This window comes from Hylobates moloch, unplaced genomic scaffold (genome assembly GCF_009828535.3).
Source record: "Hylobates moloch isolate HMO894 unplaced genomic scaffold, HMol_V3 SCAFFOLD_4, whole genome shotgun sequence".
NCBI lineage: Eukaryota > Metazoa > Chordata > Mammalia > Primates > Hylobatidae > Hylobates > Hylobates moloch.
In genome coordinates, this window is record NW_026652279.1 from 69506451 (window position 1) to 69534316 (window position 27866).

General features: G+C 34.6%; 1 protein-coding gene across 6 annotated transcripts in view; it reads right to left on the reverse strand.

Moving 5' to 3' along the window:
• Positions 1 to 1373: 1373 nt before the first annotated feature.
• ZNF654 (zinc finger protein 654) overlaps positions 1374 to 27866 on the reverse strand; it is a 91457-nt gene continuing 64964 nt past the window's right edge. For 2 of the 6 annotated variants that reach the window (XM_032150380.2, XM_032150383.2), the window contains 6 exons: positions 20097 to 20232; positions 17358 to 17560; positions 16546 to 16685; positions 10851 to 10992; positions 4998 to 7338; positions 1374 to 4405 (listed from right to left, as the gene is read on the reverse strand). In XM_032150380.2, coding sequence (XP_032006271.1) covers positions 4398 to 4405; positions 4998 to 7338; positions 10851 to 10992; positions 16546 to 16685; positions 17358 to 17560; positions 20097 to 20232 — 2970 coding nt within the window. In that variant the 3' untranslated portion in view covers positions 1374 to 4397. Of the gene's footprint in view, positions 7339 to 10850; positions 10993 to 16545; positions 16686 to 17357; positions 17561 to 20096; positions 20233 to 27866 lie in introns of all 6 variants that reach the window. The other 4 variants (XM_058437639.1, XM_032150381.2, XM_058437641.1 and 1 more) reach the window with 4 other exon arrangements.

Consider the following 27866-nt stretch of genomic DNA (forward strand, 5'->3'; position numbering starts at 1 on the left):
AGTACCCATCAATAAGGCATGAAACTTTCTATCATTTACAATTTTTATTCCAAGTATTAGTGGATTGACTCTATTTCAAATCTTTTTTTTTTTTTTTTTTTTTTTTGAGATGGAGTCTCGCTCTGTCGCCCAGGCTGGAGTGCAGTGGCGCAATCTCGGCTCACTGCAAGCTCCGCCTCCCGGGTTCACGCCATTCTCCTGCCTCGGCCTCTCCGAGTAGCTGGGACTACAGGCGCCCGCCACCACGCCCGGCTAATTTTTTGTATTTTTTAGTAGAGACGGGGTTTCACCGTGGTCTCGATCTCCTGACCTCGTGATCCGCCCGCCTCGGCCTCCCAAAGTGCTGGGATTACAAGCGTGAGCCACCGCGCCCGGCCCTCTATTTCAAATCTTGATGTACAGTTAAAACATCTGTCCGTTTTATCAATTGATTCTTGAAATCAGTACAGATATTATGCTATGAAAATCAGCTTAATTTGGTTATCTTGGAAGCCTATTTAGTAGTAGTTGCTTCCCAGAATTCTTCAAATTTCAGAAAAGGAAAATGAAAAGTTATCTGAACCCCAATAACTTTGTCCAAATACCTCAATACATTTTGAATATGGAATATATTGAGTCTAAGATCGTATGACCATAAATCAGACTGATAATTTTAGATCTCAGCTCTAGAATGTTTCAATAACACTCTCATAGTGTTTCAAGGCATAATGCTTGTAACATGCACAAATCATTTTATCCCATTTATCTATTTGCAGTGTGGTCTCATCACATCAAAAAAGTTTTTTTCCTACTTAAAGCCCCATTTTTTCCAATTCCAAGTTGTAGCAAATAGTTTGGAGGGTTTTCCTTTGTTAGTGAACCAAAAAAGTAGGAGCCCTCATGCTCAAGGACACCATTTTTGGTTAGAGCTTACTGACTTAAACATTTCCCCAGTGAAATTCTTTCCTAGGAAGTAATTTTCATCATTTATATTGTAATATTTCAAAATGATTTGTCTTTTTTTTTTTAAGTTCCATCAGAAGCTCTTCATTTTTGAAGAATTACCAATGTATACAAGTTTATCTACTGTCTTGCCTTTGGAGAGTTCCGACACCTACTAAGTTTGCAGAAAGTACTATATCACACTGAACCCACTTACCTGAAGTGACTTTAGTAAAACAGAATTCTGTCAACTTTTATCCCTCCACATAGGCATTCGTTAAAATGTCCAAAAATGCCTATTTTGTGTAAAATTTTAGATATTTCTATTTTCTATGTTTTAAAAAAATCACTCAATCCAAATATGGTAATATACTAACTGAAATGCCATTCCTTTATGAGACATAATAGACATTTTCATTTAATAGATACCTTACATAAGTCTAATTCCTTTTGAAAGCAATGTACTACATAAAATTGAACACTTGATTACCAACAAGGACAACGTTTTATTGAACAAATCTATGTACAGTACAAAAAATTTCTTGAAATGAGACACTATTGTTGATTTATTGCAGTTCAATGGCTCAGTTTTAATTTGTACTCTTATAAAATGCAAAGTAAAATAATTTAACATTCAACAAGGAAGCACAAATTTCCTTTCTTGCTGAATCTGTAATATCTTTCACATATTAACAACTCCAAAATGCATATGCAGCATTTACTCATTCTGAAAAGGTGTTTTACAGTACCAAATAAATTAAAAAATAAACGCTATCATCCCTTTTAGGTTTTTCATCCATACAACAGTATTAAACCAAACATGAAAGGAGTACGGCTGAACCTTCAGTGTGATTTGAAAAGAATCATAAGTTCAATGATATAAATTATTTAAGTATTATATAATTGGTGGTTTTAAAAAAATGAATATGGCTAAAGCCCAAAGTACCAGTGTCTTTGTCCACGGAGATTCCCCTTTTTACCTCCTCCATAATATCTGAGCAGCAAAAATTCAGATTTGCTATTTTCCTGACCTTACTGACACACAGCAGAAATTTAACATTTAATTTTTTGAAGGAAATTTTTATTTAACAACAAAGATTTGAAACTTGGTCCATGTAGGATGAATACATCCTCAAAACAGAAAAAAAGAAGAATGTGAGGAACAAGAAGCAAGCTTCCTTTTCTTCTGAAGCTCAAATTAGAACTGTTGGAAGTTTATGCACCCTACAAAAGCAAAATGATGTAGGTTTATGGTTTAAAAGACAGACAAAATAAAATGAACACATTCTTTCAATAGCTATTTGAGAAGTATATAAACCGAGGTTAAGACAGTGTGGTCAAATAGAATTTTATAAAACATTCCTTGATTTAGTTATATATAAACCAGTTTGATCTCAGTCTTTCAGAAATAATTTTAGCAACACAAAAGTAGAAATAAACCTCAAGTTAAAGACAGATTACAAATGGAATATATTTGAAACATCTTGGCATGAACAGTAAAAGTAATGAAAATGGAATACTTTGTGGGCATGGATTTATATCAATTGTTACAACTTGTGGAAAATGTGATAAAATATTAAACTTCTGGAAAATGTACAAAGCAGAAATATTTCAAAAGACTTCACTGTCCAAATGAACCAGTTTCCAAACTTTTTATTACAAGACATACTTTTAGAATGAAAATAAAAATCATTACATTTCTAGTATCAAGAAATACAGAAAACTTTTTTTTAGCTGACCTTAAAGAAAAGATTTTAATTATGAGCTGTGTTTAGTTACCTAAATGTAAATTCCACAGCCTAATGTAGGCTACATAATAGAAACAAATTTAAATTTGGAATGGACTTATGACCATCATTGCATAGTAGTGAATGCTGATGATAAACCAATAAAACCAGGAAATTAAAAAAAAAATCATCTGCTCTATCATGATCTGGAAATCCTAATTTAATAAAATATGGATGCTACCTGGAAGAAATTCCCCACTTCCGTAATAGCCTCATTCAAGAAGCTCTAATAGGGTCTGATGAGATTATCTGCCTTGAACAAAGATTTTATTATTTAGAATAACTGGAATATTTGACATTGGGACATTAGGAGATCCGTTTTGAAACACTTTGCCTTTTTGTTATTTTTATCCCTGTTTTAGATTTACACACTATTAGGTAAAAGGAAGTCTTTAAGCATCTTCCTTTCAATAATGGACAAATGGAAAACATCTGAGAGGGTATTTTTAAAACTATTTATTGTTTTAACACTTTATTAAAATCTTGGGAAAATAACTTACCACTAAGGAAAACAATGCTTGAATGTATCTCTGTGTTCTTGTGCAAATGTTTTGTGTAAATACTTCCTTTTACATATAAAAATTACTATTCAGACCAGAGTCATCACTAATGAATTAAAAAAACAGGAATAGTATGGCTTATTTTGGAATTACCTCTCCTAATAGAATAAAATGAATGAATTCTCAACCTGATTCTTAGCTGATTTTTTGAGCCAGTTATTTTAATAGGACTGTACTTAGATAACTCATATTAATGTCTAAAGGACCTTACTATGAATCAAGCAATGTCCCAACATATATACAAACAGAAATATCCCAGTGTGCTTTTACCATTATTCACATTGAATAATTTGCAATTCAGTGTTTTCCTTCAACTACAAAGCCTGTGAAGTCTTAGATTCCTTTCATCTGTCCCCAGAATTATTGATCCGTTTTTTTCTATTTTATTGACACTGCTGACCTTTAAATGTAACTAATTTGTACCACAAAAGTGGTTAGTGGGAGGTTCTATCAAGAGCTTATTAGCAAAGCACTGTGGTTTTTTTTGTTTTGTTTTTTAATTTTCAATGCTGGCGTGCCATTCATTGAACTTTGACCTAATTAATCATCTGGAAACCAGTTACAATCTAATTGATAGCACTGTGGTAAGTTAATGTATAAGTTTCTAAATCATATCACAAACCAAACAGCAGCGGTTCCTTAAACCATGTTTAACAAGGGAGGGGACATAATCTGATTATGCATGACAAGACAAGAAAACAAACCCCATTTGTAGAATAAAATAAATGGTTTATTATTGTAAACCAGCCCCCCTCCCCACACACACTTTTTAATAATGGGTTAACTTTTCCCTTTCTGTAAGGCCATAGCTGGTTTTCTGACTAGTTGCCTAAACATGTTTCTCTAATAAGCGAAACTGAACATGCTGCTGCTATTAATCATCATAAACTTTAAAATGTGGTTTTCTGGAAAACTGGTACTTTGGGAGTTTTATAATAATCCTTTTGGAGTCTAAGCCAGCACATCTCTGTGAGTTCATTCTAGAAAATGTGCTTTGTCTTTATCTTTAGTAATCCGAGACCACGCTAAAATTAAGGCCATCAGGGAAATAGCAAACTGATGATGCATTTTCTTATAGTGCTTTTTTCACACTACTGCTTGATTGACAGATCTTTCTGAAACATTTTCATCAGGCACCTGTAAAACAGAACGCATCTGTTAATTCAAGTTTTATTGACGTTCGACCGGAATTCCAAGTCAGATTCCTGTTTAATTTATACCCTGTCATTATAAAGGATATTGATATCAGTAGAAAGACAAGCTCTTTTTCTGATTTTGTTTCTCAATTACTTTCTGTTCTTTTTCTACTTCTATTTTTGTAACAGAGACACAGATTCACTTGATTTATATTCTGGAATGCATATGAAACATAATTCCCATCAAAATTACAACTTTTATGAAACTTGGAATGAAGAATAACCTTTGATACAGTGGAAGAAGTATAATGAAAGAATATGAAAAACCTGTGTTCAGGTTCCGCCTTGCGCAAGTTCATAGGCAAAGCCCTATGCAAATTACTGGTGAATTTCAGCTGCTTGATCTATAAAACAGGAATATTAGTATTACCTCATACTGGTTGTATGTATTAAAGGAAGTAACGTATGGAGTAATGCTTCACTATCTGTGCTACACAAATATCAATTTTTTAAATCTCAAAGATCTGTAATAGTTTTATTTATGCCATTTTCTCTTTCTACAGATATCTCTACTAAGAAGACAGAAGACTTACTTTCATCATCTGAATCAAATCCAAAGAGTGTCTGACATTTCTTTTGTGCAAGATGAGCCTCAAGTGCTTCTGCATTACAGTAGGTGGTCAGGCATTTGCCACATCTTAATCTTTTCACTGATTTTTTATACAGGTTATCTTGATCAGAACAGGCATCTACTCTATCAGTCAGAAATTTTCTGCGTTTTGGCATACTAAGATACCGTTCATCAAGGTAACTGGGAGGCAATGGTCTGACGTATGGTTTTGTTAAAATTAAGCCATATGAAGTATGTTCACTTGTCAGATTTGGTTTGGAAGGTGCCTGAGATACTGGCAAGGTATTGTGTTCTTGTGGTACAACACTGGGTAAAATGGAACCATTTTCTGTCCTGATTCTGTTTGTATCAATTTTCAAAGCAGGATCTGATGAAACTAAAGGTGTTTGCTCTATTTCACTGTGTCCATTGACTAAATCACTACTACTACAGTTATTTTCAGAATTTGGCTCTATGTCAGGCATCTTTTGGTCTATCAAGCTTATATTTGAAACAGTGTCATCAGAACATTCATTTCCATTCTGAACTAAACTGTCTGTTTTCTTTTCCATACTTTCTATACATTTCTTTGGTTCTGTAGACTCTTTCCTTGATTTGCCAGTAGAAACTGGCAGACTAATAGTTTGTTTCTCATTACTAGATAAGTCTTTTTCCTGATTAGGATTTGAGTCTGTCTGAACATCCCAAAGAATTGTTTCACTTGGTTGTGCAGATGATTCTGGTGTTTTACTTAAATAGTGCTGAGCTTCATGTTCATATAGCAGAGGAAGATCTTCAAAAAGCTCATGGCATTCTGGAAAACTACACTGAGCTTGAAATATCCTGTGACTTTTTGTGTGCTGGGCAAGCTGGAATGGCAGCTTAAACGACTCATTGCAATTAAAATGCAAGCAAAAATACACATTTGGATAGCTATGTCTATTAAGGTGGTCTATAAAATGTTGAGAATCTTCAAACTGCCTTTGACAAAATTTGCATTTTCCTTTGCTCCACTTCATTACTGTTTGTCGCACATTTAAATCAGTTGGATGTACAGTCATTGCATGTTTATTTAGAAACCCAATTCTTTTAAATATCCGGACACAGCCAAGAGCAGGACACTTAAAGTTTCCTTCTTGATCTGTGGCATATATGTCTTTTGGATGGCACACAGTTCCATTGATTTTATGAATTACTGAAGTTTCTTGATTCAGGTCATAATCATCTTCTTCATAATCACCTTCTTCATCCTCTTCCTCCTCATAATCATCCCCACATTCAGGTAAAGGCTTCAAGACATTATTTAAAGAAGTATTAGGACTGCCATTTTCAATAACATTTTCAATAACATCTTCTGGTACACTTATGGGAATTTCAATGAATTCAGCCACATGCTCAGGGATGACTTCGTTTCCTTCACTAGAAGCAGTAGGAGTCTCTACTTCCAAATCCTTACTATCAGAATTCCCATTTTCAAATGAAATGGAAGAACTAGAACAATTTATTTCTTCCAAAGCAGTGACTTCCTGATCATCCTGCTGAGCTGCAGCAATCTGCTGTCTCTGTATCTTCTTAACATGATTCTTCAAATGCTTCTGCATAAGTCCTCTGTTTCTAAATTTCCTACCACATATTACACATGCAAAACTGCCTTTTTTCTGATGAGCCTGGGCATGCCTTACAATGTGACCACCTAGAAATTCCTTGTTACATAACATACAACGATGCCTTGGGACATTGTGATCTACTTTGGAAGTATTAAGAGCTGTAAGGTTTTTCTTCGTATTAATATGACCTTTAGGCTGCACTCCAGATAGATCATCAGGATCAGTCTCTCCAGTGCTCTGATCTGTAAGAGAGTCAAACCCTTCATCCAAACCTTGCTGTTCCTCTGTCCTTTTTAGATTACCTGCATTATTTTCCAGTGTGCTTTCATTTAGAAATCTAACTGCTGATTTATCACTCAATAATGCTACACAGTTTTTCTTAATCATTACAAAGTTCCAAAATTCAGGGTCAAAAAACAATCCCTTTTTCAAAATTGGAAGCAATTCAAAACGAACACGATTTTGAACACTACTTGTGCCTTCATTATACTCTTCATCTGGACGTTTGTAAAGCTCTTCAACAGTACGATACGCTTCTAAGGTGCGCTCCAGAAAAAATATTGAGAGTGCACAAATCCTGAGGATCTCCAAATCATTTGGCAAAAAATGTGCAATTGTTTTATAAATCAGACATTTAGTTTTGGGATCATCATGAAGGTCGAGTTGTAGAGCACAACCACATATTTCGACACAAATTTGCAAGCCTTCTTCTTCAACCTGTAAAAAGAAAAATATTAGTGCTAAATACTTTTTTTTTCCAAAAAATGGTTATACTAGTCTATCTTTAAAAAACACAACTCTTAAAATGAAAGCTGAATAAACACAGTATTCCAGTGTGCAATTTTCCGTATTTACTAGCCTTGTTTAACTCTTTTAAATATACACCTTTCTCTTTTTTTTAAACTTGAGAATAATCTGGAATAGATAGCATTTTAGCTTCTAATTTATTTAATTTTCACATTTGACAAGACCCACTATCCATAATACAAAATGGACTTAACGGTGATTCATAAACTTATGGTGATTAACATTTCTTACAATTCTAGACCCCCATTTATTATTTTAGGTACAAATCTCATATTCTTTGAGATAAGGGTCAAAATTATGTGTATTTTAACAGATTTATCAATTTTCCACATCAAGAAATAAACTAGGCTTAAAAAGAAACTGCTTATGGGAACTTTTATTATAGTGCTATATGAAAAAATATTACTTATTTTGCTTATTAAGTAATGTTATTTATCCAAATAAGGGGGGAAATGTGGCACACATAAAGAAGGCAGTTATAATCTTTCCAAATCTAATAAGGTATGTAAGGCTCAGAATAATGTGGCCCCTGGAAGTTATCTGAATAGTACTCAAGCTTTGAAGTGTTCACTGATGACTCAAGGATAATTACATCAGCTTTTACTTGGGAATCTACTGTCGACCCATCTTAGTTAGAATAGGGTCTCTAGTGGTTTGGAATAATCTAAAGGCTTATTTTGATTGGAGGAGATACCATAATAATGTCTTTAACATCATATATATGTATATATATCATACTGCCTACATATGGTATAGTATAGATTACAGGGAGGAATACTACCTTGCCAGCCTCACGTTTTCTTAGTCCTTTACATGCTGTGTAACCCTGAAGAACTACTTACAGTTCCCATAGGCAGACTTTAACTTAGCACATCCGATTTTCACTTTATCCAGCTAGTAAATTCCTACTGATCCTCCTATTCATTCTTAGAGAATCAGTTCTAATCTAAAGGTTTTTCTCCCCACTTATCCTGGTCTCTGCCCTGAGGTACAGTTAAAATTCCCCTTTCTTTCCACCAAGAATAACTTATCTTTAAAAAACATTTCAATTTTGTTTTATAAATATCTGTGTATGTGTATGTCCTCACCCCCCAACTTTGAATTCCTAAATTACAGGGGACAGTGTCTCATTTTTTATATCTCCCTATGGTTAGCATAAAAGTTGGTACATAGTAACCTCTGAATAAATGTTTGCAGAATGAGTGAAAATCAGACCTATTCCATTTACTGAGTTCGCTCCTATAAATCCATCATTTACAGCTTGGAATCCTTTCTGAATTCCAACTACTAATTTCTCAATGTCAATTATAATTAGACTTTAGTACCTAGATTTTTCAGATACAGCAATTCAAAATCCATTCATTCGAAACAGAATTCCTTTTCTTTCTCCATACTTCTATCTACATCCTTTTTTTTTTTTTTTTGAGACGGTCTTGCACTGTCACCCAGGCTGAAGTGCAATGGCACGATCTCTGCAACCTCTGCCTCCTGGATTCAAGCAATTCTCCTGCCTCAGCCTCCCCAGTAGCTGGGACTACAGGCGTGAGCCACCCACCACACCTGGCTAATTTTTGTATTTTTAGTAGAGATGGGGTTTCACCATGTTGGCCAGACTGGTCTCGAACTTCTGGCCTCAAGTGATCTGCCCACCTCAGCATCCCAAAGTACTGGGATTACTGGTGTAAGCCATCGCGCCCAGCCTACATCCTCTATCTTGGCTCATAAAATTATAATGTATGCAGATGCTCAAGTTTAAAAATGTTAAGATCATCAAAAAAGAGAACAGGCTACTTCCTTACCTGAAATCTTTTGATGGTTCCAGGATATTTATGAATTTTCAATTTGTTCAATGAGATGAATGAATTGTGCATTCAAATCCCTTTAAGTATCTCCAACAACCACTCTTCCTACCACACAGTCTCTGCCATTAGTCTCATCCCCCACCCACTTCCCCATATTTCTCTGCTACCCTTTAATGTCACCAGATGGTTGCGAAAAACAAACAATAAAATGAGGAAAAAGTGCTCTGTAAACTATAAAATTCTCTACAAATGTTAGTACTATCCTCGTGCCATTGAAAACTCAGCTGAAAGTATTTCCTCTGTGAACCCTTTTTAGATATGCCATCTATGTCTCCTGAACTCACACAGTATATATGACTCTTCACAGTACTGGGGCAATTGAATGATTTATTCCAAAAATAAAAGTCTTTCTAGTAGAGTATAAACTATTAAATGCTTAGCATCATATTTTTAATACTTATTAAATCTTTGAATTTTCCTTTTATAATATATTCATAGGTTTACCCCACATATGAAAATAAGAAAGCTCTGTGATGACTGGCAAAACCTCACTTACATTGTAAACTTTCTATAATAATATATCTTAATCTTTTGGTACGAATAAGAATCATATGTACAAAAATATGGATACATCTTTATTGTTTAAAATTAAGTTTTACAGGTGATTCTGATGCACATCAAATGTTAAGACGTGTTCTGTAACATAGTTTTCCTCTTTTGCTGGAAGGAGAAGTTTACTTTGAGAATGCATTTGAATGATATTTCACTATTTAGTAAGCATACCATGAATTTTAATAAGCAAAATTATCATGGGAATATGATCACTACATGATCATACATCTAATGAGTGATGTGATAATGAATGTAATAAATGCATAAATACATAAAAAAATTAAAATGTATTATTTAATAGACACCTCCTTATATATTTAAAAGTAACCAACATAGAGAGATTCAGTTTAATGGTGCTACCTAAAATGTAAAGTGGCTTTATCTTTACTCAAAGTCCTATTGATATTTTGGGGGAAAAACTAAAAGATCTTTAGGATCCACATTCATGTCTACGTAAGACTCATGTAGGATTGTACTCACTTGCAAGTGGCCCAAGAAAAACTTGACTCAGGACTATTTTTAGAAAGAGGTAACACATTTTTACAATTACTTCAAATAAACAATTTAAAAACTTTGTCCTTAAGTTTCAAAAACACCTCAGAATTCATTGTTCCTTTACACGTAAACAGCAGACCTAAAACTGGAACTAAGTTTCTCTGTGACAGTGAACTGGTATTATTGATAGATATATCAAGTTTATTTGCAAATTAGTTAAGATTCTATAAATGGGATTTAGGATAATATTGAAAGTAACAAATATTTAATTATAAGAAAAAAGGTTGTAATGGAAGCAATTGCTTCCATGTTAAATTTTAAGTAACAATAAATCAGCCTCCCATGTTGAGAGTTTGGAGTTAGGGCAGAGGAGAATGTAATGTATGGAGAATGTGGCCTTAAAATCCTCCTTTCCTTCAATTTTAAAATCAAATAAATTTTATCAAAAGACATTCAAGTTTCAGTGAACTGTCACTGAATTTTAAATTTAAGGGACAAATATATCCTATTTACCTCATCTTTGATGATTTTCATGAAAGGAAATATGACTCTCACATTAGTTGCTGTTCTTAAAAGCTGGTAGCATTGATCTACAAAAACTTGTTTTGAAGGATTAGATTTAAGCTGTAGTTTACTCCATATGAAAATCAACTCCCTGTAAATGAGAAAAAAAAGAGAATGATCAAAAATACAGTTTATTCAAATACAGACATTAGTGATCTTTCCCTGATTCCATAGTGCCCTGGCTGGGATGTATATGAGTGTAAACATGTATTACGCTCACCCCCAAGCTGCTACTTCTACCTATATCAGACTAAAAGAAGTTGGGAGAGGAAGAAATATCAGAAATCACAAATGTACCGTGGTAAGGAATGAATTCCAGCAATATGTTGGCATACCTCAGATGTCTCTAGTATCGGATCAAAACAGAAATTCTAATCCTAATGTGCCAATACTGATATTACTTAAAAATAATAAACTTTGGCCTTTAATTATATTTTACTTGTAAATTTAGAAACCAATGTTGTAGACTCTCTATAAAGAAATGGTTCGGGCCGGGCGCGGTGGCTCACGCTTGTAATCCCAGCACTTTGGGAGGCCGAGGCGGGCGGATCACAAGGTCAGGAGATCGAGACCACGGTGAAACCCCGTCTCTACTAAAAAAAATACAAAAAAAAAAAAAAATTAGCCGGGCGTGGTGGCGGGCGCCTGTAGTCCCAGCTACTCGGAGAGGCTGAGGCAGGAGAATGGCATGAACCCGGGAGGCGGAGCTTGCAGTGAGCCGAGATTGCGCCACTGCACTCCAGCCTGGGCGACAGAGCGAGACTCCGTCTCAAAAAAAAAAAAAAAAAAGAAAGAAATGGTTCATACTTTTCATTTTCAATTTATTAAGATATCAAAAGTACTAACGATTAAAACTGTAAGTATGTTATAGTAATGATTCTGAAATAGTATGTTTCAGATATCGTACTTTTAAAACAGACAGGCTATGGACCATTTGAACTATTCCATAGGTAGATTCTTTTCTCAAATACGGCCACTGTTATTTGATGCACAAGGCTAGGAGCAGTGGGTTTTTAGGCAAAGGCAAATCATATGATAGAGCTGATATATTTGGATGTCACATTTTAGCAAATTAGAATTCTTTAAAACGTCATAAAAGTGTACAAAGCATCATAATCTGAAAGTATTAAAATAATTAATGAAAATATTTTTTAAAAGTGATGAGCATATACTTTGAGCTCAGCATATTCAGGTATTAAATCTAAGGACAGCTTGATTACCATCATGAGGGTGCACATAGTCTACTCAGACAATACAGAAAACGCAAAACAGAAAATGACAGCAAGCAACATATGAGAAGTAAAACCAAAATTCCAATTCCATTTCATACTAGCTATTTATTAAGTTTCAGTCCACTACCCCCCTTTTCTTTTTAACTCATACTCTTTTAGAACTCTCACAAGGTTTCATACCTTCCTACCACATCTGTAGTTTTACTGCTTTCCAGTTTTCATACCTGGGTGTTTCAATTTATATTGCTTTCCATCACCTTAACCCACTCAGAACTAATCATATTCCTGCAAAATTGATAATCTTTTCCTAGATCAGTCAGTGACACTAAACATTCCTCTATTCTGGTCTGATTCTAACCTGTTTATCTTGCAGTGTCTTTACATTTCAAGTATACTTTTGCTCTCAGCTGTATCATTCTTTCTCAATGTTACCCTTTTAGGCCCTTTAATTTTACACATGTATTTCTACAGTGGTTTCTAACCTGATCTGTTTTCAGCCTCCCTGATCACATTTCATTTAGTGCTTATGCTATAAAGTTAACAGCAATAGAAATGTGGGTTTTAAGAGTTAGGAGTTTCAGGATTTGAATCTTAGGAACTCCTTGCTCTCAGCTAAACTGCTTCATTTATTCTCACTTTTGTTTATGCTGACTGCTGTACTTGGAAAGTACTTCATTCCTAAGATGAGCTTATCTTTCAAAGGCCCTATCAAGTATCTCTTCAGGAAAGCCTTCATGAATACCCCAAACTAAAGTGATACCTACACTTCAGAAAAGATCCCTCTTACTGATTTCAGGCCTATCATATACTTCCTTGTTTATATTTTATCGATCCTATTTCCCCAACCATTAATACATTGTAAATATACACAATGACACATTGTTTAGTGGATGCAGTGGCAAGAACATGGAATTGGAAATAAGACCTACATCTCAATACAGCATTATACACTGATTGGAGTGGCACACCCAGTTCAATGAGCCATGCTTTTCTAGGAAAAGCCCTAAAACACAAAGGTAGAAAACCCGTGGCCATGTCTCCTATGTGACCCTCCTCTGCATTCCCCTTCAGATATTAATTCAGGGGTGGGAAAGTGATCCCAGTCAGGCTAGTCAGAATCTCTGGAATGTTCTCAACTCTGAACTATTAAGCTTGGGGTTTGTTGATGTTCCTGCTGGTCTGCAGCAAGAGAGACTGAAGCCAAATGACAGAAAAGAAACAGATTTTGAAAAACATTAGCAATATCAGTGTCCCTGGTAGCAGTTATCTTTGAGAACCACCTGTGGCCTTCCATGTAGCTTTCATGTAGCTCATACTGCACCCTAAATATTTTCCTATTTAGGCACAGATGCTATCACTTGCAAACTAACTAGTACAAATTCCAACTCCATTTCTTACTAGCTGTATGACTGTTATCTCTTTTATATACGGTTTTCTTATACATAAAGGTTGGGATTATTCCTATTCAGCATCTTTATTAAAAGAATTAAGAGAGATAATTGAAACACCTAGGTGAAATGTCTGGCATATACTTCCCCTAAATGTTGAAAGCCTGTAATAGGTACACTGCAATATCCTAATAAGTTTGCCAAGAGAAGGCTACCACTATGGATTTTTGCTTTAAAGCAGGCAAAGCAGAAATCTTAGGATAGTGTTATGAAGCTCCATGTTGATTGGATTTAAAACATGGGATCTGAGATTTTAGTTGTACAGTGGATTCTGAAGGAAAACAAAAAACAACAACAACAAAATCCTGAAAACCATTGATAGTCTTCTTTTAGAAGACCAAAAGGGCAGGTTTAATGAAGCTTATACACGTTTTCCTTTATTCAATGTGTGCATTAGAAAACACGGCACTCATTCAGTGTACAAATACATTTCCCAGGTAACTAGCTAATAAAAGACCCTATTAACTACTAGTATTACCATTAAGTCATCTACTTTCTGAAAAAAGCCTATATAATGAGGTCAGTCACCCTTACAATACAGATTTTTTTTTTCAAACTTGACCCATTTATTTTAAGTAATTTTAATATAGCAGAGGCTGGAAGACTGCCTAAGTTTGAATCCTGGCTTCACTACTTACTAGCTGAATGGCTTGAACACAGTATTGAATGGCTTGAACACAGTATTATTTCCATAAGCTTGTTGGGTTAAATGACATATGCATATATAAAGCAAAGAATATAGGAAGCACTCAGCAAATATATGCAGCTATTATTATTATTAATGATTGTGAAGGAGACATGGGCTTAGCAACTTGCCCCATTGGCTTGGGATACAGCAAAACTGTGGATCTGGTTCTATTCACACAGAGGGGAGATAAATGACAAGCTGACTCATACGCTAGGCCAGGATGAAACGGACAGCACACACTTTGGAGGCTGAAAAAAAATCCTGCTCATCAAATTACAGTAAAAATTAACTTTTAGAAGGAACCTTAACATTCAGAAATATAGAAAAGAGGTAGAAGAAATAAGAGGGGAGGCCATCAGAACCCACACTATTTAGAAGGAAGGGACAAAAAGAAGGCTAAAGACTCCTTTTTGGTTAGGCAGCTGGAGACACTGAGCTTCTATTCTTAGAAGGTTTCTGTGGCCAGGAGCCGGAAGACAGGCATTATAATATTTAGGTCCTTCCCTAAAGAGTAGAAATGGGTTACCAAGAGAATAAGAAAATAAAATGCTTTTCTGTTTTTTGTGTGTGTGTGTGTGTGTGTGTGTGTGTGTGTGTATACTTGTTTCTAGTTATTTATGAGTATATTACAATGAAAGAACTAAAGATACCCTGTTTAAATAGTGTGATATAGCTCAGGGCAGAGAACATTCCTATTCCCATAGGAAAAGATCTATTGTAACTGTGATGACTATTTTCAGTTTCCAAATAACCACATATCAAAAAATGATAATACTTCAAAAATTATAGTTATATGCAGTGTAACAACATTTCAATGAACAGCAGACTGCGTATACAACAGTGGTCACATAAGATTATAATATCATTTTTACTGTACTTTTTCTATATTTAGATATATTTGCATAGACAAATACTTACCATTGTGTTATAATTGCCTACAGCATTCAGTACAGTAACACTGCTGTACAGGTTTGTAGCCTAGGAGCAATAGGCTATGTCATATAGCCTAGACGTGCAGTAGGATATACCATCTAGGTTTGTACCTCTACAATATTCACGCAAGGAAATTGCCTATTGACATATTACTTAGAATATATCCCCATCACTAAGTGCTGCATAACTGTATATAAAGGTGTGTGTATGTCTTACCACTATCTCCTAATCCCTTTCTCTATTTGAAATTCCAATTTACATGATATAATTTTAAATAAAAATTAGCATAATCTAACTAAAGGTATACTGTAACCCCTAGAAAACAAATTTACCTGTTTCCAGATCCAGGTCTCCTGCTAACTAGCTATTTGACTCTTATCTCTGAGTCTGAAGGTTTTAATCTATAAAACGAGAACAGGGCCAGGCACAGTGGCTCATGCCTGTAATCCCAGCCCTTTGGGAGGCTGAGGAGGACAGATTTACTTGAGCCCAAGGAGTTTGAAACCAGCTTGGGCAAAATGGTGAATCCCCATCTCTCCAAAAAAAAAAAAAAAAATTAGCTGGGCGTGGTTGCACACATCTGTAGTCCCAGCTATTGAGGAGGCTGAGGCGGGAAAGTCACTTGAGCCCAGGAAGTTGAGGCTGCAGTGAGCCGTGATCGCACCACTGTATTCTAGACTGAGAGACAGAGTGAAACCCTGTCTCCAAAAAACAAAAACAAAAAATAACCAAGAATATTGAAGTATTATGATTTGCAGCTATATGCCGTCAAGCTATTGTTTTAATTTAATTGAGAATTTTAAAAAATGTTTATAACCCATGATCATTTCAGATTATGTTTAGCAAATAAAAGCTAGTTTTCTGTTAAGAATTAATGAAACAGCAAAGTGGTAAGAGTTGTGTGTATGTGTGTATATGGGTGTACTGGAGCTGAGGAAACAGAAATTCTTAATAGCCTCTGAAGAGTGTTTTTATTTTAGGTACCTAAAAACACTCATATTACATTTTAAATTACATGACTGCTAGGTAAACCTGCTGCTTCCTATATTCTACTAGCAACTTTTAAATGTTTTAAAAACTCAGACTCCAAATTAAAATTTAATTTCAAACCACTGTTTCATTATAGCACATCCCTTAAACATTTACACTATCAGTTTAGTGGCACATTATCATTTTCTTTTTAAAGTCTCTAGTTCTTAGAATCTACTATTGTTCCTTGCACAATCGATTTTTTTAAAAAGTAGCTTGACATTTTCACACAATGTAAAAAACAAAGTTCAAACTGCAATTTCCTTTCTGTTGCCCATCTTACCATTTCAATTTCTGTATTTACGAACACTTACCAGATACAGTACATATCCCCATTCTGGAGCTGTGGAATAAGAAAGGATTCACAGAGCTGCAAGGCTAACATAGTTTTGCCTTCTTTTTCGGCATTACAGATGATATCAATTCCACTCTTACAATCAGTTTTCAATAAATGCTGTAAGAGGAAAAGAGAAATCAGTTCATATAATTAAAAATATCTAAGAAGCTAGTTGCAATAAATGTTTAAACATTCAAAAGAAATTGCTTAGATTTCTAGTTTTCTTCTACAGAGACAATGATGACTTGTACAGAAATATTTTCATGGTTTCATAGTTTCACTGTACAGCACCTACATTTTACAATGACTACTTTTAATCTCATTAATGTCCACAACCTATAGGTACATATGATCCATATTAGGAAAAGATTAATTCCTTCACCTTAAGAAACAAAATAAACATGAGCATTTTACCTCTAGTACTTTATTTTAAAGGCAAGATCATAATGCTTCTCGGGTTTTTTTTTTTTTTTTTTTACTCCTGGCAAGCTGTGAGCTTGTTGACTTTTATTTGACCTCTTCTCCATCACATCAAAAGTGCAATGTGAATAATACTTATTAATGAGTATATTTTATTGATTTCATCATTTGTTAATATCAGATTTTGACTAATTCAACATGACCTTAAGTTATGGTGCCAAAAGAAAACACATCCAGATAATGTAATCCTTAAATCTTTGGCATTACTGTAAAAGGAATTTAACAACAACCATGGGCTACTATTTTTTTTTGGTTTTTTTTTTTGGTAGGGTTAAAATGGTAATAGGCAAAAATAGTCTCAAACAATACCTCCCGGAATAGCTGATCTTCTACAGGTGACATAAACAGACATGTGAAGAGTGCTTGATGGAAGTATAAGTCTTTACTGATTTCTGGGTGATTTATACAAGATTTAATAAGAGCCATTGCTTCGGGTATGCGTTCACAAGCAATTAGGTATCTGGCACGTAGTTCAAAGAACAGTGGATTTTCAGAACTTAAATATTTGTTCACTATATTAAAAAGAAAACAGACTCTATTACTCTCAAGAAAAGATTCTCTCAAACTTTGTTCTTTGAAACTTTACCACTAAAATATGGTTTCTAATTAGATTTAACTACTTAAATAGCATTTTCCTTAGTAGGAGTTTATTTGTGAAAAGAATATTCAGTTATATGGTTGGAAAAAGGAAAATAAGAGTGACACCAAAACAGTGCTCAAGAAATATTTGTTGATTTCTTCTCAGTCTAAAAAGTAAATAACAGAAACAAAATTTTAAAAGAAAAAAATTTTCTTCTTTCAGTTCATCAATATGTTAAAATATGTTCCAAGTAACATGGGTCTATGTCTTTTTAGTCTAAGATTACATACTTTATCTTCTTACTGCTCAATATTTTCTTTAAGATTAAAAGCCTGAATCCTAATCTGTCACATTAAAACCATGTTAGTTCACATTAATTATAGAGATGTAATCTGAATTAATGAAAAAGCTGAATCACAAGAAAAATATATTTTATTTAAAGATAAAATTAATCCAAAAGTAGTGCCAAATAGGGCTGCCTATTAATATACATTTATGTATCACTAAGGATAATTACTAATTAATACTTTACACAATTTTAAAATATATAAACACCGTTAGCTACATAAATTTATTTAGACCTAACAACAACCTTATGATGGGTATTATGATACTAGCTTTATAGATTGCAAAACTGAGTCTCAGAGAGGTCAAATGACTTGCCCAAAGACAAATAATTAAGTGGCAGAGCAGGAACTGGAACCCGTATTTTTATGATTTTGAATCCCAGAAGTATTTTAATTACTTATATTTAATCAGTAGCTTCTAAAGTGCTTACGAATGTTTTATTTTGGCTTAAAACTTTGTCTTGCAATTCTGTTTACAATATATGATATGCAAACACTGATTTGTATAGTTAATGCAAAGATAACTTCACTCTGGTCTTTCCCCTAATGATCACCAACTAGAGAAAAGTCATCCATATCAATGAGGCTCTAGAGCAGCTTTTCCCAAAGTTTGAGGTATGCTAGTATAGGTATCAAAGGAGTATTTATTATTTTAATGTAATTCCCAGCCTAAAAGGCCATCAGCCCTCAGACCAACCAAGAACAGGTTTATTCTAGATCCTACGAGTGAAGCCTAAATCTATCCCTTAAAAGCTCAAACTTTCTTCTCCTCTGTCCTCACTTCTCTTGAAGCTCTTTTCTAGCTTCTTCCCCTCTGGGCACATGCATTCGCCTCATAATTTCCTCCAGTCTGTCACCCTTGCCTTCCCTATATTTGACTCTTCATACTTGTTCAGTAATCCAACTCTTCCTCCTCAGCTCCAACTCTCTCCCTTTTCAGTTTTTTTTTTTTTTTTTTAACTCCCTTTCCAAGATCCACACATCAAACACCAGTGTCCTTTTTACCCCTTGGGTTCTTCATAACACTGTCACATATACCTTAGCCCTATCCACCTAGTCTTGTCCCACCTCCCATCCCTTCACAGCTCCTCCCCCACTTAACTGCATTCACAACCCACCCTAACCCCTTAACCTGTGACTAACAGAAATAACCTGCTCAATAAAATTTGTGGTATGAAATGTCTTTTTCACAAAACCAAGGTCTAACTGGTTCCAGGGTTGGGAGGTCTTGTTTTTTTCCCGTTGGCTGTCTCGTAACTAAATTCCATTGGCTCTCTCCACACTTTTAAATGTTTTCTACACTTTTGTGCTTATTCACTGTTACTGAGCTTACATTCTACAGTTTTGGTGATCCAAAATGTTCTGGGGTTCAGGAATAATATGGGGAACATTTTAAAAAAGAATTAACAGCAGTTGACAAAGCCTCCTGCCTTGAAAGGAAATTCTGGCCTACAAAGGACCACTGTTAAATCAGATTGGACAGGAGGTGATATCAAAGAAATATGCAGGTAGTAAGGGTATGAGACAAAACTTCTAATGCATGAAGTTTGGGAAATACTGCTCTAGAATTCAAATTTATTCATTCAGTTAGTCACTTACTCACTCACACATTCATCATGTGGTCATTCATTCAATCAACAAATACTTATATTAAGCATCTACTCTGTACCAAGCACTGGGCTAGCTATAGGATATGCAGTAGTAGTGACAAAAATTCAGAGTTCCAGCCCTCATTAAGTTTCCTGTGTAAGGGAAGGGAGATTCCATGTGCTTTCATGAAAAGCAGACTTTTTGTTTCTTTAAAAAAAAAAACAAAAAGTTCCTACTTAAATAAATTTTAAAAATATAACTGAAGTGACAAAAATATACTCTCTGCAAATAACATCTAGTAGATGTGTTACCACTGAGATTTTCCATTATGAGAAATAAATGTACCGATCCGGGTGTCAGAAGTCACTTTGGGCCAGGTTAGAAAAACAAACACTTTTCATGTGAAAATACATCACTCCCATTATTCGGTATTATAAAATGAAGAAAAATCACTATTACTGCTCTAGTTAGTAAAGGAAAGTGTATTTGCTTCTCACAAATGTTGGTTTGATTTTGAATCTCCTGAAGTACCTATCTCCTGAGATGCTGGCTGAGCTTTAAGGACAGCTTGCAACACTGGATCTTCCCATGGGCCACCATCTCTAATGATTCGAGTCACCAGTTCCAGATTCACATTTCCATATCTGCGGAGGTGATTCTGGCATTCCTAGGAGAGAAAAATCATTTTGGCTCTGTGAATTTAAAGGGGTTAAAAACTAAACTTGATCATCATTGTCAATAAAATGACTGATGGCCAGTGAGGCAGCTATTAAACTATAAAAGAGAAAGGGTTACTACTGTAACCTAAGTAGGGTGTCGAAACCCCATGAACACAAATAGGCTTTAATGCCAAAGGTTATACAGCAGTATCTGTATATTGGACTTAGAAAATCCCAAACAGGGATGACGTGTAACCTAAAGGACACATCATTTCTAGGAAAAGAACCAGGTTGCAAAAAACTGAAATTTAAATGTTCAGTTAAATTTATATAAAGGTTCATAAAGTTCCTCTTAACAATGGCAGGCAAGAGCCTGACAAGAAAAAGAGAGTGTGGTAGGGCAGGGGGCATGGGGTGCCTGCTAAATGTAAAGTCTCTCTCTGGCTGGCAGGTAGACAAAAGTCTCCTGTCCTGATCCCAAACATATATCTAAGTCGTGGTAGAAGGCTGGAAGATGGAGATTCTGTTTCCCTTTGTTGGATAATTAGATTTGCAGTTTTGGGATTAAAAAAATGACAGGTTAAAGAAATAAATCTATAAATAAGTAAATCCAACCTCTACTTTGCTTTAGATTTAAGATAAAGATGTATTGTTAAGTTGGGCAATAGTTGTGAATTTGTCCATACATTTTCTGGGTTTTTAAAAAAAGATATTTGAAATGTTTTTCAGAGAATCTGCTTGGACTTGTCATTATAACATGAAATTTGTAACAAGTTTGTAAGCAATGAATCTTAGTTTACTGAATTTATAAATCTCTTTTATTAGATTTAGATTTATAAGATCTGTTTAGTTTGAATATGCTTTTTGATTTATTACATCCTTTGTTAGATTTTTTTTTTTTTTTTTTTTTTTTTGAGATGGAGTCTCACTTTGATGCCCAGGCTGGAGTGCAGTGGCGCGATCTTGGCGCACTGCAATCTCTGCCTCCCGGGTTCAAGCGATTCTCCTGCCTCAGCCTCCCGAGTAGCTGGGACTACAGGCACCGTGTCACTATGCCCAGCTAATTTTTTGTATTTTTAGTAGAGACAGGGTTTCACCGTGTTAGCCAGCATAGTCTCAATCTCTTGACCTCATGATCCGCCTGCCTCGGCCTCCCAAAGTGCTGGGATTACAGGCGTGAGCCACCGTGTCCCGCCAAGGTATTGTTTTTTAAAATGGTTCAGAGAATCGAATTTGACAATTTAAAAAGATTAACTGAATATCTAGTAAAAGTATTATTTTCAAAAATGCATAAATAGAGCTTAAAGCGTTAAGAAAAAAACTAGATGTAGAAACTGGCAATGTTAAAAAAAAAAAAAAAACTGAGTATTGTACATCAATCAAAACACAAGCAATTGCCAGAATTTAATTCTGTGCTCACAAAATCTCTCAGATATTAAAAACTTAGTAGCAGTTATAAAGCAAAGCTTCAGAATTTAAAAAACGTATCTTCAGAAATGTTACTTATTAGATGAATCAAGGCTACATATTCAAACACTTTGCTTTTATTAAACTGTCATATTTTTTCATAATTTGCTGAGATTATAAACTGATTTATATATGCCACATTGCATTCCTGGTTAAAATATACAAAAGAGGTTTTACTTGTTTTATGAGAGAAGAAAGTAGTAGAAGAAATCAAGTTTTAAAATAAAGAATCATTCAGTCCAGTCAAAACATCACTTATAAATAGTCAAACATTATGAAAATAAATATCTTCTAAAAGTTATTTAAGGTTGGTCCCAAATTAAGCAATCAAGCAAACAAAAATCCTACAAACAATGGGCAAGTTACTTAACCTCTCTGCTCTATCAGTCAATTCCTCTGTAAAATGGATACTAAAACACCTACTTCATAGGATTGTTGTGAGGATGAAGTAATAATATACAGTACTGGAAAGTGCCTGGAACAGTGCCTGGTACCTAGTAAGCGCTCAAAAGCCATTAACTATTATTTCTTCTAGTATTTTAACAGTTTGAATAAATATTTTATTTTAGGGCATCTAATTTCCTTGGCATGAAATTTCTGCATTTCCACATGTCAGCATGTTAAAGCATTCATTAAATATGGGGTAAATATAAAGGTATTGATCAGCCATGAATTTAACATACATGGAACACTGTAATGATTCTTGGCAACAGCTTCATGGGTAAAAACAATGATCAACTGAAACCTCCCAAGGTAAGCAAGGTAGCAAGCTCCCAAATTACTCTAGACATACAGATTACTGCCCCGAAAATTCAACTACTGTAAGCTAGCTTTTGGTCCAATCAAAGCACGAGAAATAAGGTAAGTTGGACACTAGTCCCTGAGTCATTGGTGAGCTTAGCTCTGCTGCTCAGTCCTGGGAGAATCCATCTTTCTAGTTGTCTAAGGATAGGTGAGGCATCAGTCAGTACTATGGGACTTAGAACTGGACTTAGGACTAAGTCAAGATGTATTTCCAGCTTCCTAAAGTTGGCTGAAAATAAGAAACACTTGGAGCTCTTTTTAAAAAACAGATTCCTAGGACCTAATTTAGACCTACTGAATCAGAATTTCTAGGGGAAAGCCCTGATAATTTGAATATTTAACAACTCCCACCCACAGGCAACTTTGGGACACTTTTAAAATTATACCTCCCACATTTAGTGTATACTCCCATAAATGATTACATTATGAATTATATACTTGACTCTTGCCGATCTTTGTTAAAAATTAGTAAACTAGCTTCCATTCATTTTTCTAAGATAAGAATTAATTATAAATGGTGTTTTTGTGTATGTACACTTTGTGGGTCAAAAATACCATATTTTGGAGACCAGTCTTATGGAAAACAGCTGAGGATAGGAAACAGATGAAATAAAGATTTCATTTTGGTCTACTTAAAAAGACAAAGGAAGAAAGAACAATAAGCTTACAAGTATTTTTTGGCTCCTCGTTCCTTAAATAGAATAGTGGCTTTTTTGGATGATATTCAATTTAACACCTCCAAAGTGAATAAGGAAGCACTTAAATTACTGTAGAATTCACAACTTATTCTCTCCTAGGGTATATATACACATTGTATTTTTCTTTTCTTTTTTTTTTTTTTTTTTTTTTGAGACTCAGAGTCTCACTCTGTCGCCCAGGCTGGAGTGCAATGGTGCGACCTTGGCTCACTGCAACCTCGGCCTCCCAGGTTCAAGTGTTTCTCCTGCCTCACCCTCCAGAGTAGCTGAGATTACAGGTGCCGCCCACCACGCCTAGCTAATTTTTGTATTATTAGTAGAGACAGGGTTTCACCATGTTGGCCAGGCCGGTATCGAACTCCTCACCTCAGGTGATCTGCCCACCTCGGTTTCCCAAAGTGCTGGGATTACAGGCGTGAGCCACCATACCCAGCCATACATATTGTATTTTTCTAGAATATTAAATAATAAATTGTGCCTCTATATTAACTTAATCCTTTATTAAGTCATCAGTCTACTATTATGGATGCCCCCATTACACTGTGCTAAATATAATCCCCTTAATTACTTCCATTCAACTTTGTGTCTTGGCCAAAGGTAGAGAGAAAATACAACTCCCTCACTTCTTTCAGAATCCATTTCTTAATGTTTTACTCCAAAAGGAAGATTTCTTTTCCCTGAACTGGTTGCATTTTAGAGAAGGCACCTACAACATGTGTCTGTGAAGCTATGGATCAGTGTTCTGGCCATTCTACATAATTGGTCTGGATCCGTCAGCAGTTTGTCATAAGATGAAATCTCAAATTTAAGGACTTCTGGACTTACCTGCCTACTCATTCACCTATTGCACATCATGAATCCTTTTCTTCAGTCTGGTCTCTTCCACATGTCCCAAAATTCACCTTGTCTTTTCTTGTCTATGCCATTTCTCATGTCATTCTCCTACAACTTCCATAAATGTATCTAAATCCTATCTTTACACAATCCCACTTTCCCCAAGAAGCTTCTGCTAGCTACCTTAATCCATAATAAACCTAATTTCTTCTCCTGCCATACTGAACATTTGTGCTACATTATTATGTAAGAAGAAGACCTTGCATTACTATCTTAAGTGTTGACATCTTCTTAGGTGGTTAAAAGTTTTTTCAAACAGAGACAGGAAAGGAAAGGTGTGCCAGAGAAGGTACATTCTCAATAATAAGTAACTTTTTAATCAAAATAGGGTTTTATGGAAATCTGTGTAAATGGAAGCACTATGGAGTCTGAATGAAATGAAGATTCTAGAATAAAGCTACAGAACACCACCTATCCAACTCACTCATAAGCAAGTTACTGCAGCAAATTAAGACAAAAATGTAAAAGGTCTTCAATATGGTTAATATTATAAAAACATAATCTTTGAAATACAGTAGTCTTTATAATACTTTGAAATGAGATGAGAATAATCATAAATCTTATTACATGTTCATTGGTTATCTCATAGCAAAGCACTTCATAAAGTTATAAAATTTAAGGATGTTATGTATTTTTCCTTTACAAAAAGGCAATCATGTTTAATTTGCCATTCTTTTTTTATGACAGATTCCTGAGGAATATTTACCTGGTATTTTCAAAAATTAATCATTCTGAGCTTGCCCATATAAAATAAAGGGGACAGTTATAACAATGAAAGAAGTTACTGTTTGTCAATAGAAAGTTTTTACAAAGAAAATGATTTAAAATGAACGTTTGAGGCCGGGCGCAGTGGCTCACGCTTGTAATCCCAGCACTTTGGGAGGCCGAGGCGGGCGGATCACGAGGTCAGGAGATCGAGACCACGGTGAAACCCCGTCTCTACTAAAAATACAAAAAAATTAGCCAGGCGTGGTGGCGGGCGCCTGTAGTCCCAGCTACTCGGAGAGGCTGAGGCAGGAGAATGGCGTGAACCCGGGAGGCGGAGCTTGCAGTGAGCCGAGATTGCGCCACTGCACTCCACCTGGGCGACAGAGCGAGACTCCGTCTCAAAAAATAAAAATAAAAATAAAATGAACACTTGGAAGTATTTGCATTTATTACATGATTGCTGTTGCCAAAAATCAGTATGTCACCTATAATGCTTCTATTATGCCATTTAAAAACTTAAGAATTTTCTGTTGAAAAAATTTTCAACTGGAACATTTTAATGAGTTTTTAATTCATTGTTAAAAGTGGTTAGTATTAAAGAAAACATGGATTGACTTTAGGAATACAAATTTGGTAGTCAAATTTTGCATAATTCACGGAAGGCATTTTAAACCGGGCATCATGATTCAGAAAAGAAAATTTTCTTTTTTTTTACTTTGCTCATTTTTGTTTGGATTTATTATTTATTTTACTTTAAGTTCGGGGATACATGTGCTGAATATACAGGTTTGTTGCATAGGTATACACGTACCATGGTGGTTTTCTGCACCTATCAACCCATCACCTAGGTTTTAAGCACCCACATGCATTAGGTACTTGTCCTAATGCTCAGACAAGAAAATTTTCTATCAAAAGTATCCTTTTAACTTATGATCAAGCATCGAAGTAAACTGAACCTAAAATCAGACTCTGAATTACTATATCACTGTGATACAGTAATTTTGAAAATTTTTCAAAAATACGCTATAATCACATTAATGTCACTGACTTTATACTGTTAAATTTAAAACATTATTTTAGTTTTATCCTTTTTAAATGTACTTTTGTTTTATAACGTATATAGTATGAGTACATGTGCATAAGTAATATACGCATAAAGGGGATAAGTGCTCAAATGTATTTTAAAAACTGTATGGTGTATCAGAAGTCTGGAGACCCTGGTCTTAGGTATTATTTGTTTTTATATTTGTGTTTGGGGCTGAATATAAAACTCATGTTTGTCTTCTATTGATTATCATGTCAATTTTCTTCACCATCTCCTGATTTGCTTCTTCCTTGCCATTTCTACAATTACCATTCTAGTCTAGGCCTTTATCGACTACCACTCAGATCACCAAACTAAAGTTTCTTCATCCCTCCCCATCCCTAATAAAACAGTCTTTAGAAGGTTTTAAAAGCTTAGACAATAAAGCTCTCAAGATAGCAGTATAAATAAAACATTTAAACCTGTTCTTTTGCCATATACATTACTGTAAACATATGAGCATATCTTTATAATAGATTAGGGAATATGGCATAGAAAGAATTAGAATGCTGGGTTAAGAGTAAGACTTAGGCCCTCATTCTGCTTCTATAAACCTCAACTCTGTTGCGGCTTAATTTTCAGATATGTAAAATAAGGGAATTGGATTAATAATTTTTAAGATGACTCTCAGTCTCAAAATTATAAAAACGTATGAATGCCTATAAGTTACATTATTTGATTTTTTTAAAATAAGTAGCATTATGTATTTATTGAGCTATTTAAGGATATCCTTTTTGGGACTTGAAAAAAAGAATATTTAAAATATGAATAATTATTCCTTGTTTAATAAGTAAAAAGTAATAAATGTACATGCTACTTTTAATTAGCAGAGTTTTATCTGAAGAGGAAGCCAATCATAACTACAGTAAAACCATCAACTAACAGCATAGTCATATTTCAAAATTAGTTGGTAGTTGCCATGCTAATGGAAGTACAACCCTATCATTAGCATTTTAAAATAAGTAATGAATTAATATGGCTACCATATTAATTGTCACTGTTCTAACTACTGTCATCATCCTAACACAGGCCTTGAAGCAGAATTAAGGTGCATGCAAGATTTTTTGAGCACAGGTTTGCATACAAAGAAATAAATATAAAATTTGATTTAGCAGAAAGAACATTAGAGTCAGTCAAGGGAACAGGTCACAGTGCTGCCTAAGCTACAAAGTGGGCTAGTTAGTCTCCAATAATTATTGTTTAAAGGATGAATGAATGAATCTCTCTGGTCCTTAGTTTCATCACTTATTTAAAAATGAGATTGAACTTAATGCCCTGTGCAGTTCCTTACAGCTTAAATTTTCTATAATATATTTTATCCGGGAAAATATAAATTGCTTCAAGCACCAATACACTGAGAATTCTAGTTATTATGTATTAGGACACTCTACATGATCTTTCAGTGAACAATGAATGCTTTAATGTGTTCTCAGAGCTAGTTTCAAAGTGTTAATCCTATCACTGATTTTAAAAGCACTTACATGCCTACTCTTGACAACACTAGACTGCAAGATGCTCACAATCTGCTTATGGTTGGATGCTATGTGTGAATAACTACCAATACACAATGCTTAATACCCTCTCCTGAAATGACTGTTCTATGTCATTATTCCCATGTCAAGGTATACTGACTGGCCTTTCCTGAAATATATTCAATTTATTGACACTGACAGTCCTAACTTTTGGAAGCTTGATCTCGATCCCTTTGGCTTAACCTGTCTGAAGTTTATGTATTGCAAATTTTGTTTTAAATAACTCTGGCTCTTGTTCCTCTTCAAAATAATTATACAAGTTCAACAGTTGAAGTAAGGTGTTTCTTTCTTAAACAGAAGATTATTTTGAAAAAAACACAAAGTGAAAATCTTTTTGACATAGTGATACATGAATTATTAAACAGGATCAACTATTTCAAATAGATAAAAGCCAATGCAAAAATATCAAGGCTTATCTAAGAAAAATTATGTAAGAAATACAATCTTCACAAAAT